Source organism: Prinia subflava, chromosome 14 (assembly GCF_021018805.1).
Source record: "Prinia subflava isolate CZ2003 ecotype Zambia chromosome 14, Cam_Psub_1.2, whole genome shotgun sequence".
NCBI classification, from domain to species: domain Eukaryota; kingdom Metazoa; phylum Chordata; class Aves; order Passeriformes; family Cisticolidae; genus Prinia; species Prinia subflava.
In genome coordinates, this window is record NC_086260.1 from 7,262,594 (window position 1) to 7,276,303 (window position 13,710).

Sequence of the window (13,710 nt, forward strand, 5' to 3'; positions counted from 1 at the left end):
GTTTTGGTTTTTTTTCTTTGGTTTTTGGGGGGTGTGGTGAGGTGTTTTTTTGAGAAAAAAATTTATGATGAGTAGGAAATTACAGAAGATATACATGATGTAATTTCTATATTTTATATTTTTTTATATATATATATGTAAAAGCTTGGGGTAAGATGAGGTATAACAACATAGAATCAAACTGCCTTGACTTGGTGAAGAATACCCATTCAAGATCTCATAGAAGGCCAGCATTAAATCATATCAGCAGACTCTTGCTCCTGTACCTCAGTGGCCCTGCTGGGTTGCCCCTGCCCCTATTACTATTTACAGTCATAGGCAATTGCATTTATTTGTTTCATACCACAGGCCAACATGAAGGTCCTTGTCTCTGAGAACAGTCACCTACACACATTCCTGCTTCAAATGTTTCTCTTCATTCAGTTTTTCCTTTCCTGGATGTGCTCCTACATAGTTTTCCTTAAACTAGTTGTCCTATGGCTTCTAAAGTTATGCTGCAGGGAATAAAATTAATTTCCCTCTCTGAAGATAATTTAATTTTCCTCTCAGGCACGCTGTATGAGTATCTACCTGCAGCATGGTAACCACTCTAACCCTGCTTGCAGGTGCCTTTCATTGCCAAACTCTCACCCACCCAGCTGCCCTGCACTCAGTGTCCACACAGCCAGAGCTCCTTCCAGAGGAAATGACAAGGGCAAGGAGACAGCAGCATCTGCAGTGTGTCCCGGTGGTTGGGCGGAGTCCAAAGAGATAAAGACCCAGATTATTTGCATGTATAAAGTACTTAGGGGCCCAGATTTTTGTTGAAGTGATTTCCCTTTGGATGCAAAGAACGGGATGAATCCCATTCTTTGTCAGTAACTAACTGCTCGTCCATCCCTTCATTCTGAGCATCTTGTATAATAGGTTTTCCCTTCTAGTGTGCTCAACCGGTTGCAATTATTTGTTTTTTAAATGTGAGCTCTACAACTGCAAGATCCATACACATTCCCACTAAATCAAATTGAAAATCACATTGTGAGTTTACAGAAGAAAATATTACCAAGTTGTCTTTGTGACAGAACACTGAGTAGGTATAAAATTGCAATGGTCTCTATGCCAAGTTTTTTTTAAGCTCTCAGCTTGTAAGATGAAAGCCTAATTTGATATTTTTGTAGTTATATAACAGTTCTAATATTTTGTGACATTTTGTATTGTGACACTATAGATGAAATTGTCATCGGACTGACACCCTTTACTGTTTATTCCTTAATTACAACTGTTAACAACACTGCAGAGAAGCGTGCTAATCTGCCATCACATATTATGAAAACAACGTTATTGTTACAAACACCAACACCCACTCAACAGGATAATTCTAAGATGGCAGTTTCTGTAAAAAGTTATCAGTTTAATGGACACTTCAATAGAAAAAGTTTCAAATGAACTCCTAATATTCCTGTGGAAAATATACAACCATTTTATATTGCACCTCAAGTTTTGATTTTATTGTGTCAGTCATTCTTCATGCTGCATAGGGATATAATGTTTTTTGAATAGTGAGGTCTCTATGTAGGATGAAGATGCATAGCACAGATAACTATTAGCCTAGCAGTATTTGCAATCATTACATTTTCATATCCTCAGACACTAGCAGAGGTACTTTTCTACTGCTTCTAGGTTGGGGGCTGAAAGATGTTGCAGGAGATAAAATTTTAAAACTATATTGACTCAAGTCCAGGTTCTTAACAATAAAAGAAATAAATATTTTCTAAGCTTCTTTTGCTTAGGAAAGATTAATTTTCTGCAGGCCATGTCACACACCAAGAAGGATCTTCCACTGAAGTGACACTTTCAGAAGTTCCGTACCAGTGAATTTTTCATACTGAGGTAGCTCAGTACAGTTAAAACTCACTGATACTGCACCTTTGTAGGAGGAAGCTGAGAAGCTGTTCAATGGCTGAAAGTGAAAATATTATATCCTCAACTTCTGTATATGCTTCGTTCTCAGACAGCCACTGCCAGTTACCTTTCAGCTCGCTTCTTTCAAACTTTTCGTGCCTCAGAAAAAGTTCTCACTTGTAGATCTTAGCAGCAGAAAGAAAATAGCATTAAGAGCAGCCTAGAAGTAGCAAAAAGCCCTAGAGATTTGTTTGCCCACCCATTAGACAAGAAATACAATGTAGGCAGAAGGAGGTTGGGAAAAGCTGCCTGGAGTGAGGTGTATGAGTGATGAAAGTGGCAATGACAATAAAATCAGGGAAAACAAGACACAGAAATTCAAGTTTGTTCCTTCTACAACTGCTCTCGGGAAGGTTCTTGCACAGATTCCTGGTGCTAAACCAAGGCTACTCTGAAGCACAGTCTGCCTTTTCTAACAGTAAATTCTTCCTTTCTCCCTCATCTACGAGCAGGCATGAGCACAGATGACTGAAGTGAAGAAAGATAATGCAAGAATCTGTCTTTACTTATCGCACTTTTATGTGGAAGCTGAGGATTAAAAATAACATTAAACTCTTCTCACACTGAAAACCCAATTGCCTTGGTGGAAATCTACACACCAATGTTTCTCATTCTTGATCCTAAAAGCCCGTTTGGTGATGGCTTCTCTGGTACAGAATAAAAATAAGGAATTGTACACAATGCAACAATGGAATGAAATTATTCTATAGAATTAAATTTAATTTAAATTATTTACATTGCAGTTTAATGGCATGATATTCTGTTGTCTGATCTGGATGATCTTCTCTGCTTACGCGATAAATTGCAAAACAAAATGAAACTAAAATGTTTATTTTTGTGAATCTTCTTCAGGGTAGTTTATGCTCTGCATTGCAGCTTTCGTTTTCTTAAAGCCAATAGGAACTTCTGCTCTTCCTAAAAGAAACTCTTCCCACTTGGGAAGAGATTCTTTTATTGATGCCCAATAGAGAGTCTGAGAAAGATATAAGAAAAAAAATAAACTTAATTTCAAAACATGTGCCAGCCAGTTAAAAACAATATAGAAATTCAATGCATTTTTAAATCTTACTTGAAGAGTAAAGCAATTCAGAAAAGAACAACGTACTTAACATATGAATTTCTTAATCTCTTATATGATATGAAATATCAGCTTGGAAATATTTCATTCTGCAGGACAAACTGTGAAGTGACTGAATGTGCCCTCTTGTGGTAAGCAACACATCAGTTTAGACCTTACAGTACCTTTAATAAACTATTTTCCATGGTTATATACTCTTCCAAGAGCAGCTTTTATATTTAAGTATGTATGTTACTGGAATTTCATTTTGCAGTGGAAAAAATGTCAGAAATGAAAGCTGCACATTTACCAATGTAAACTGATAATCCTAGAGAAATTTACAGTACTATATGGAACTATAGTTCAAAATCTTTGAGTAAAATTTTAGACTTGATAACTCACTGATGCAGTAATTATCTCCAGTATTTGGATCACAAATTAAAATAATAATAAAAAGGTGATGTATATTTAGCATGTGGTCAGGAGAATCACTGTGGATCATCTAATCCTTCCTCTTGCTTTACACTGTGCCTCTGAGTAATAAATGTAACGTATTATTTATCTGGTTATTAATCATTCATCATTTTCATCATTCATCACAGGTATCCTAAGGATAACTGTTTATAGGATTTTCAGGAAAATTTTAAGTGCCAGGTATCATTTTCCCACAAAATAACGTGCTCTAAGAAGTGTGCTAAGATAACACTTTAATCCATCCACATATGTATTTTTTGCCATTGATGTCCATTCAGAAAAACGTAATTTTACAGTAGAAAACAGTTATGATACATATGTAGTGAGCCTTTTTTCTTTACTTAAGTATATAATGAAGCAAAAATGCAGCATAAAATTGAAGATCTCTCTGCAAAGTATTAGATTCCTGGCTAATCATTTCAATCCTTATATGTAACTCAGATATAACTATGGCTCTTGCAGGTTTACAAAAATATTTTCTTCAACAGATTTACTCAAAGAATCTTTTTTGACAAGCATATGTGCTGTCACACAAAACTACTCCGACTCAGCAAGCTGGGGATCCATTATAGCCATAACTTTCAGAGTATATTAATACAGACACATATATGGCTGAGTGAAATATGCTCAGAAGTGTTTTGGAACAAAGCATGCACAAGAATTTTGTACCATGAAAGAAAGTTTTCTTTTTCCACTATTTATAGCACTCTTCTCTAGAAGTACAAAAAAAAAAAAGCTGAAATAGGATCTTCTCCTTCAAATAGTAACTCTGCTCTCTCCAAAATTTCACCACTGCTGCAGAGTGCAGACATTCTGCAGCCTCCAATTTGTGTGGACTTTGCTCGACAAGCAGCTTCACACCTGCCACGGGAATAACTGACCCAAACAACCCTAGTGGTGTCTCCAAAGTCATTGAAGAGTCTAAAAGTACTTCTGAACACCGTCAAAACAGGTTTAACATTTAATATTAGTAGGTTGGCATCTTCCTTAGCATCATTCAAAATGTACAGGTATCCTAAAAATGTCTTAAAAATAATAAAGAAGCCACTGCAGGGGCATACCCAGTGTGCACCCTGTCACAGTCACAGCAGGCTATTCACAAAACGCAATGACAGATGAAAACTTTGAACAGGAACCACAACAAGGAGGGATGCCTCTCCTTTAAGCACTAGCCTAAGCATGCCAACACTTGGCCAGCAGGTGTGAGGCTCAGGCTCAGTGCACCTCTCCTCACACTGTCAGTGCTGAACCTGGCCCTGCGCCCTGCTCTGACAGAGCCCCGGGACACTGCTCCTGTGCCTCTGGGAGCCCCATCCACCACACAGCACACACAAACCACTGGGCAAGACACAGATGGGAGCCTGCTCCAAATTTATATCTTGGAGTAATGCTTTAGGGACTGCAGGTTGAGAGGGAAAAAAGAACTGAGTGTTCCTGCTGCAGTACTCTTCATGAGCTTCCACACAACTCTAAAATAATTGATGTGAAATTTTCTCTGTTCGTGCTGATAAACTGTTGACCCTGAAATGTAAAGATGACAGTCTGTGGTAAACTGAGAACAGGATGACCACATACAACAACCTAACTAGTTCTGACATAGTAAACACAGTAATCTTCTGCTATTCACAACATTAATTTTTTATATTTGCCTTCAATTAAAAATAGAAGTTTGTATAGATCTGAAACCTGCTAAATATTTCCACCAGAATGCTCCAGAATCTGGGGACCTTGTCCCAGAATTTAGGTTCAGCTCGCTACACAGTACACAGGCCTTTGGCTATACCAGTCACTGGATTTTAAAATCAATTATTTTCACTTTAAGAACATGCTTCAGGGAAAAAAAAAAGCGCAAAATATTTGGTAAACAGCAAATGAAAACAAATGAAAAGACATAGTTCTAGGACTTACTTCTAACTTAACAGTATCAGGATGTGGAAGTAAATACATTCTTTCTTGCAGCCTTTTTTCTGCTGCTTCTATATCCTAAAACACAAGCAAAGTACATTTTAAAAACAAGCACTTGGAATTTTGAAAGGAAAACACACATATAAAGACATTTACATTAACTAAATAAACCCATTACAGCTAAACAGCATTCAAAAATTAACACTGAAGTTCAAATATTTGTTTAGTCATTCTGAAATACAACTTGTAGTACTTAGACTAACACCCTACAGCTGCTAAATATGTTTGCTGCACCTTTTCCATACATTTCACAACCAGCTAAGACTTTTGCTGTAAACACTGCTATTCTCCCTGGACACCAGGGTAAATTAGCTACATTCTGTTGTATAAAACTTAGGGAAATAAAGGGGAATGCAACATCTTTTTCTTTGCTGCATAAGACTGAAGTATGTATTCTAGCTACTGTAACTGTAAAGTAACTAGGCAAATTATGTGCAAGATCTTTACTTCTCAAGACAAAGATGACTTGCTAATATGCATGCATAACATGTGCACATAAATGTAGAGCTGCAGCAAGCTGTTCACCAGACAAGCTTGGATGACAATGCACCTCACATAGTTTTCTTACAAAAAAACCCCAGTATTTGGGTTTCTGCTTGTCCAGTGGATGTGTGCTGGATTCACAGAGGCCCAAATAAATCTTTTAAAAAAGAAACAACCCAAAAAAATCAACAGCAACAAACAAATCAAAGCATGCCCCCAAAGTAACCACCCTCCCCCTTTAAAGTTCTGACCTGTTCTTGTGGGCTTAGTTCCATACCCAAACATTGAAGAGATTGAGTGGTGGGCAGATGAAGAGAGACAGAAAGGGACGTGGGAGTGGGGTGTGAAGAAGCCAAAGCTGAACAGAGTGGAGGGGGAAAGAAAGTATAGCAGATGGCAGAGTTGGGAGCAGAGAGCGGGTGTGAAGAGTACAACAGAAAAACTAAATGAGAGAGGAAATTCCCCAAAGGGACTTCCCAAATATTCACCACCACTGCTGCTGAAAAGAAGAGTGAGATTCTGGAGGAGCATATCCACAAGAGAGACCAAACATGATTACTCGTATTGAATAATAGCCAGTCTGAATACATCAATAAGTAAACAGTGTTCAACTCAAGTTTAGTTCAGTAGAGTATGATTAATAAAAGCAAAACCCCAGACTCGCTGAAGTTCAACTCAGTGACACACATAGTCTGATTGTTCAATTTAGTGTTCATCTTATTTTATTTCATTAATCCCTCTTACAATATTCTCTTGTACATAATTACAAACCTAATCAAAGAAAAACTGTTCCTCCCTTTTCTACAGCAAAATCGGTATCACTGTAGGAAGCTAAAGGAGTTTGAGAAATGGTAAACTAATTCTGATATTTATCCAGATTCTCAGAAGCAGCAAATGGCTGCCTCTTCTCAGGTAAGAAAAGACTAATGGGATAAACATAAAGAGGGAATAGGAAGAAGGACATAGGCCATTTGAAATCACCATGTCAAAATAACAGAGGCCAACACAGATTTAAGTGACTTAAGCATGGAATTTCTCTGTTGCACACACTGAGAACAGATACACACAAACAGCACCAAACAAAGCTCAGAATGGCTCAGGCCAAGTCTGGAGAAGCTACCACCACAACAAACCATACTGAATAAAGGATCATTCAGTATTGTTCACCTCATATTCTTCCATTGCATTTTCCTCCTTTCTGATTCCTTCTTCCTAATTACTGTAAGAATTTTAACAGGAAGAAGAATATCAATCATTATTTCTTTACAGACTCAGCCAAGTAACTGGAATGTTTATGGTGATAGGAAATGAAAGTCTTTCAGGCAAGAAAGGAGACAGCAGTTGTGCATATATGCTTAGTAGAGAAGGTCACTTTGGCATAGCCTAGATATTGGACATGTCTTTTCATTGCTCACTCCAGTTTGTGTTGTGCAGTCTATTGTCATTCAGAATACTGATTTAATGACAGACAGTGAAGGAAATTTTTGCTGGAAGGTGTAGTATGCTTTAGAAAATAACTGGAACTACAAAAAGATTAGATGGCACTTCTTGTGTGTCTACACAACTGGTAAGCTTTGTAGGAAAAATAAATCCCTGTCATCAATATAAAAATAAATACATCAGCAGGATAAACTTCCTTGGAAAAAAACCAGCTAATCTAATATGTCACAGTACTGAAAAAAAGAGAGCATCTTACAGTGCTTCCCCTAAAACCACAAGGACTGGAACAAAAAACAATTCAAGACCCTTCCCCAGAGGTAAAATGGAATGCATGACACATGCATTGCTTTTAGGGGACCAAATTCAGCTGTCACTTATATTGATATCAGTCTGGCACAATCACACTTAAATAATTCTGGAATTGCATGCCCGGGAAGGAAAGCAAATTTGTTTTAAATTACCTTTTCAGTACTAATTACTATATAGCATACTCTTTCTTTTCTATTTCATGTTACAAGCTGTTGCACAGTAATACATATTTCTAAACACAAGAAATATCACTGAGAAACAAATGTCATAAATTAGATTACAAATACTAGTCTAATTTCTGCTTTTATTACGACAACATTATATAAGCACCAAATGATACAGATTTCCCTAATCTGCAGTCTCCCTCTAAAGACACTGAGGAAAATACTCTGATAATTATGCTGAAATGCTGAACAAATGCTTGTAATGTCAAAATTTCAATTAAAAAAAAAAAAAGGTTAGTTCCTTGCTTCCTACTGATTAGAATTTAAATTAATTTTGAAATCTTTCCTGTGCATAAATTCCAACTAGCACAGAGAAAGAAAAATGGCTTTTGCTATGATCTATTATTGAAAACAACTGATTTTGCTTACACGCAGAAAACCAGAAATGCAAATAAAAAAATAACACTTCGTCATGTCCATGTATTTTTGAGTAGGCCAAATCAACAACTCTCCACATGGTAACTGTGAAATGTACAGTGCCTGGTATCAGGAACAATATTCTGAAGCTGGCACATTAATCAGTCTTGTTTTCAAGCTTCTCATATATTATGCTGCATAGATTTTTTTCCTGTTTTCTTCTGTTATCAAAAAGCATCTGCAGGAGTGCATGCTTGTTAAAACTAGGATAAAATTAATAGATTTAAATTGATTTATGCTATTTTATCCTGCAACAGAATTTGTTTTGGTACATATGTTTTTGCTTTTTTTCTGTACAAACACCAACATTTTTGACACTTGAAAGGAACAATTTTGAGGATGTGACAGAAGATAGCAAATATCTGTTTAACTGCAGAAATATTTACACTCTGTATATGTGTGAGCTATTGTTTCCATTTCCAATACAATAAAGCTTTCAGGATGGAGAAATACACTCTGCATTTATTGTGTTTGCCTGCACATGTAAACTGAGAATGCATTCATAAACACATAATTTATAAAACCCTATATTTACAAAGTAAAAATCTAACCTAAAATACCTGTGGAAAATGGGAGTCATAATGGCTGGAATTACTAAATCAACAGAGTAGGAGCTACAGAAAAAACATCCAAACCATCCACTTGTCCTCAGCCTCTCACTGAAGCACCTACATTTACTATACCAAATAAAGAGGGGCTTGATTGTCCCTGTCCAGAATTCACTAGCCCAAGTTGAAAAATCTTCTTTGTCACAAAATAGTTAAGAGGACATTCCTAGCTAACTGTTCTCCTTGTCTGCCCCTCTCTAAATAAACCTCCCGTTTAAATACGAACTCTAACGCAATAGAATTATACCCACCCAAACTGTGAAATGTCAAATCTAAAATGTGAACATTTTAAATCTGAACCAGGGCTCTGCATGAAAAAAACCCAAAGAAATTCTGGTGACACAAATTAATCTTGTCATTTTCTAGAGTAAAACTTACTCTTTCAATAAACACAGTACATGCATTATGAGCCCTTAATAACTAAGAGCTTAAAGAAAAGGCACAGGAGGTTCAGTTTTCCTACAGAAAAGGCACAGGAGGTTCAGTTTTCCTAAAGGAAAGGCACAGGAGGTTCAGTTTTCCTAAAGGAAAGGCACAGGAGGTTCAGTTTTCCTAAAGGAAAGGCACAGGAGGTTCAGTTTTCCTAAAGGAAAGGCACAGGAGGTTCAGTTTTCCTAAAGGAAAGGCACAGGAGGTTCAGTTTTCAGTCTCCTGAGAAACCCACACACATTTTTCAAATGCATCATGTCAGTGGTCAAGTGCATCTCTTCAAACTCAGATGCCTGAGCTAGGGGTTCCAGAGGAGCCTTTCAGTATTCTGGTCCCTGCCATCAAACTTTGATCTTTTTAATTTCCTAGGAAACAGATCTTACCTAAATATGACAACAGGTATGTAGAAAAGCTATGAGCATTATTAATGGTGTCAACCCTGTGAAGAGCCAGAAACACCAAAAATTGCTTTTACAGACTTGCAAGTAAAATGCTTGAAGTCACTCTACACCTCTTTAGAGAAAAATATTAAACTGAGATCCTCTTCCACAACTTAACACAACCACAGTAGGAGAACAGTTCCTACTCTGAAATGGTCAGCCTATTTCCAAACATACCCTCATGTCTCGAATCAAAGCAGAGAGGGGCTATGAGTCCTGCCAGAGCCCTGAGTTCTCTCAGGCAGACATGTACTAGCATGTGTTACATCTCTGCATTTGCTTAAAAAAAATAAAAATACGTAGTAGCAGCTGCCACCACGAGGTTTTTATAAGAAGGGCACGGGAAATAGGTAGTGATGCCATGGGATAATAAAGACCTGTCATTTAATACTTTTTGGGCAAGTTCCAGAAAAGGGAACCATATAGAAGAGAATTCAAATGACAACTATAGAGCAAACACTTTTTTTTTTTTTTAATTATCTAAGCTACATAACCGTGACATTTTGATGTGGCTCCTGGTAGTTGCAGAAACTTACATTTAAAAGTGCTGCATTCCTTTTACAAGCTGCATCAGCTGCTTCAGTTTGCCATGTCTTTTTAGTCTTTTTGTCTCTTAGATAAGTCTCCATCTGCTGTAGCAGCTCTGATCTCTGAGACAGTCTACAAAGGAAAACATTTTGCTAAGTGGGTAGAACATTTTGCTCAGGAGCTAGAAAATAACCTTTTTACCTTACCCAGTTTTCTCAAAACTATGGGGCTAATTAAGCCTGCTGCAGGGTGGGTGTGCTGGGGGAGAGAAAAGGTACAGGCAGGCATCACCTGCTGTGCTTGTACCAAGCTATCATGTTGCAACCAGCAGTCCTCAAACGCTGGGGTGCTTAGAAACACTGAATCTCCCAGAAGAAGGAAAGACAGGGTGGGTTGGGGTGACTTGATCATTACTACATTTGCTCATTGGCACCTACGACTTGTTACAAGAAAAGCAAATTTTCCTGAATCACTACTGTATTTGCCTCACAATTTGAGTTTACAGGGCAACAAAGAAGCAATTCTATAATTGAGGCATTGAGTGCGAGAATCCAATTACCTTCCCCAAACAGGAATTTAATGGTGACAGGTTAACAATGGAGATCTTAAACCACTACCACTATTGGAAGTCAGAAACCTCATCAACCTAAATACCCTTTAACGGCAGGCAAGGATGCTGATTCCCGTGGTTCCTGAAGGAAGAGTGCCACCTCCTGGAACTCCAGCCCACTGCTGAAGCTCCGCTGCGCTGTGCAGAGCTCACATCCACCGGCACCGAGGGCTGCGAGGGAGAACATCACAACCCAACACAAACCCCGAGAGGCAGAGCACAGCTACTCACATCTCCTCGTGTCTTCTAGCCAGGTGAACCTCCTGAGCCAAACAGGATGACATCGTCAGTTGTTTGCCCCGGTTTTGTACTCTACAAAAGGAAAACCAAGCAAAATTAAAATCTTCTAAAGATGTATATCAACATACACTTCCCAGTATTAAACAACTCTGGTTAAAAAAGCTGCACACATTATATCTACATGTCAGCTATCTATACAAAACTTGCCACATGACATTGCTACAATATGCCTTGAATACATTCACACTACTAATGTTCACAATATGTTTTAGGAAAATGCTACTGTATTCTAATAATTTATGACAACCAAATTGTTTTCAGTTCCAGATTCAGCACTGAGTTTTCTCGAGTTTCAAATGCTTACAAACACACACACACACACACACTTCTTACAGAAATTGTCTATTACTGTTTACATTACTGATTTCTGGCTTTTATCACGTTACACTGAACACAGTTACCCTTGTAAACTACAGATACAGCGACCCCTTCATGTTTACATTGTTTAGAACTTACTGGGTTTTTTTCTGAGCTATTAAGGAGATCAAGTGCCCACTGACGCAAATATCCTAGAGCACTTCTCAGAAGATTGAGAATGTTTTGGCTATTTTTTTTTCACCTCAGAGGTGACTGCGCTATTGTCACATCAAGTAAAATTAAATAACTTGTCACATGTTCATGTCTAAGGGTGGGAGAACTAAAAAAACTCACCAAGATAACATTAGTTAAGGCCTCCTCACAATCACATGTCACACCTAACTCTGAAACCAGCGATTTACACGTGGCCTCTGCTGACGCTGGGGTGTATCTTCTAGGGCTGTATGTTTTATCACAATCTGAAAACACTTCTGTCCACCTGGCCTGTTGCTAATGCTTCATCTTGTTTAACACGGAGCACACCCTTTCAGTGCTTCTTCCTTCAGCCGGGGAACTTCGTGCTATTTGTGACACACCTTTACCGGCGACAGGAGCAGCCAGAGCATCCCGCCGCACGTACCTCCTGTCTTTAAGGGCGCCTATAGCTTACAACCAGAGCAATAAACCAGCACCATCGGGAGTGACAAACCGGCACCAGCCTGAGCATCCTTCGCCCGCTGCACCGTGGGGTAACCGCTGCCCTGGGCGGATACCAAGGCCTGAGGCAGCCCGGGATGAACCTCCGCAGGCTCTCCCTGGATCTCTAGCAGCCCCAGGGAAACCGCTCGGGCTGAGGATCACATCTCCACCCCAGGATCCGCGACCGCCCCGCCTCAGGCCGCGGCCGTAACAGCGCGGGAGCGCCACGGCCGCAGCGGGGCCGCGCACCGCCTGCGCCCTACCATTGGGAAAGGGGGGGGGGAGATGGATTTACGATGTCGTTGAAAGGTACCATCCCGTAAGATTACGGGAGAATAAGTCAGGAAATTAAAATAACATACCAAATACACTAGCTAGTTTACCTTTAGCCTCGCCGACTTCGAAAAGGAAGGCAATCACCCGCAATGGTCTCCGGGACGTCTTAAAACACCCCCCGCCCCCGATGCCATGGAGACGGCCGGAAAGGTGGAGCCGAGCCGCCGCTTCGGTGGGCGGGATCAGGCGGGGGCGGGAACGGACTCCGCCCCTGGGATTGGAGGAGCGAGAGGGCCCGGGGCCAATCAGGGCCCGGGGCGGGAGCGCGGGAGCGCTGAGGGGCGGGAGGGGGCAGTGGGTGGAGCGTGCCCGCCCTCACCCTCAGAGGTGGTGGCCCGGAGTCCCGGGAACGCCTGCCGCGATCTGCGTTTAAAACTAGTGTTCCTCGCTCTGTGGAAGGCACAGCCTTCAAAGTCCGACCCGGGAGAGTGCCCTGCAGCGCCAGCCCCGTTCTCCACATATTTCTAAACCTGTTGTGATGCTGCCCGTGTGTCAGAGCTCAGTTCCTTCCCGGCCTTAAAGCTGAAGAGTTGCTGAGGCGAATCTAGTCCTTAATAGGCAAACTTACATCAAAATATGCTCCAAATAAAAAAAGCACAATTAGACCACCCTTTTTGCTTTCTGTAAATGTTTTGTCCTTCACAGAAAACACAAATTCCAAGCTAGATAAAGCTGAAAAATATTTTTTAATCCGTTTCATTCGTGCCAAGTAGATTTATGCATGTGTGCAGCTGCAGTTTTCTAAAAGCTGCTCTGAAAGTGTTTGTCTTTCTATCTAAGCATTCTCTCATCCTAGTTTAAGACACCTCATCACAAGCCTTTCTTACTGCTGATCAGAAGCTGTTTCTTGTGGTTTTTCCATCTCTTTATATTTTCTAATTCTTTCACATTTTATATTTCTGCAACAAATTCACATTAATTCACTTCATGACATAAGTAGAAGTTCTTTAATGTACTTGTCAACTTACTCTTGCTTATTGTAGCAGTCAGGATAAATAGTACTTAAAAAGTTATTTTGATTTCTTTTTATCATTGTGATTTAAAGACAAGACTTTCCAATAAACGTCACAGAGGTAGGAGTCAGTCCTCATTTCTAATGGTGTGAAAAGTTAATTGTAATGGTCACACTAAATGTAACAGCCCAAGTGTTTTG

At 39.4% G+C, this 13,710-nt stretch overlaps 1 protein-coding gene across 4 annotated transcripts; it reads right to left on the minus strand.

Annotated features, from left to right (window-relative positions):
- Positions 1–2,640: 2,640 nt before the first annotated feature.
- On the minus strand, positions 2,641–12,718 carry CEP15 (centrosomal protein 15). 4 transcript variants are annotated; one of them, XM_063411775.1, is made up of 5 exons: positions 12,605–12,718; positions 11,157–11,237; positions 10,324–10,447; positions 5,381–5,455; positions 2,641–2,914 (listed from the first exon to the last, which is right to left on the minus strand). In XM_063411775.1, the coding sequence occupies exons 2-5, from the start codon at positions 11,207–11,209 to the stop codon at positions 2,771–2,773; spliced, it is 396 nt and encodes a 131-aa protein (XP_063267845.1). In that variant the 5' UTR covers positions 11,210–11,237; positions 12,605–12,718; the 3' UTR covers positions 2,641–2,770. The 4 variants fall into 4 exon arrangements, with proteins under 4 accessions (XP_063267845.1, XP_063267847.1, XP_063267846.1 ...); XM_063411777.1 differs by lacking the exon at positions 12,605–12,718 and adding an exon at positions 12,232–12,472; XM_063411776.1 differs by lacking the exon at positions 12,605–12,718 and adding an exon at positions 12,163–12,472.
- Between the last annotated feature and the right edge of the window lie 992 nt (positions 12,719–13,710).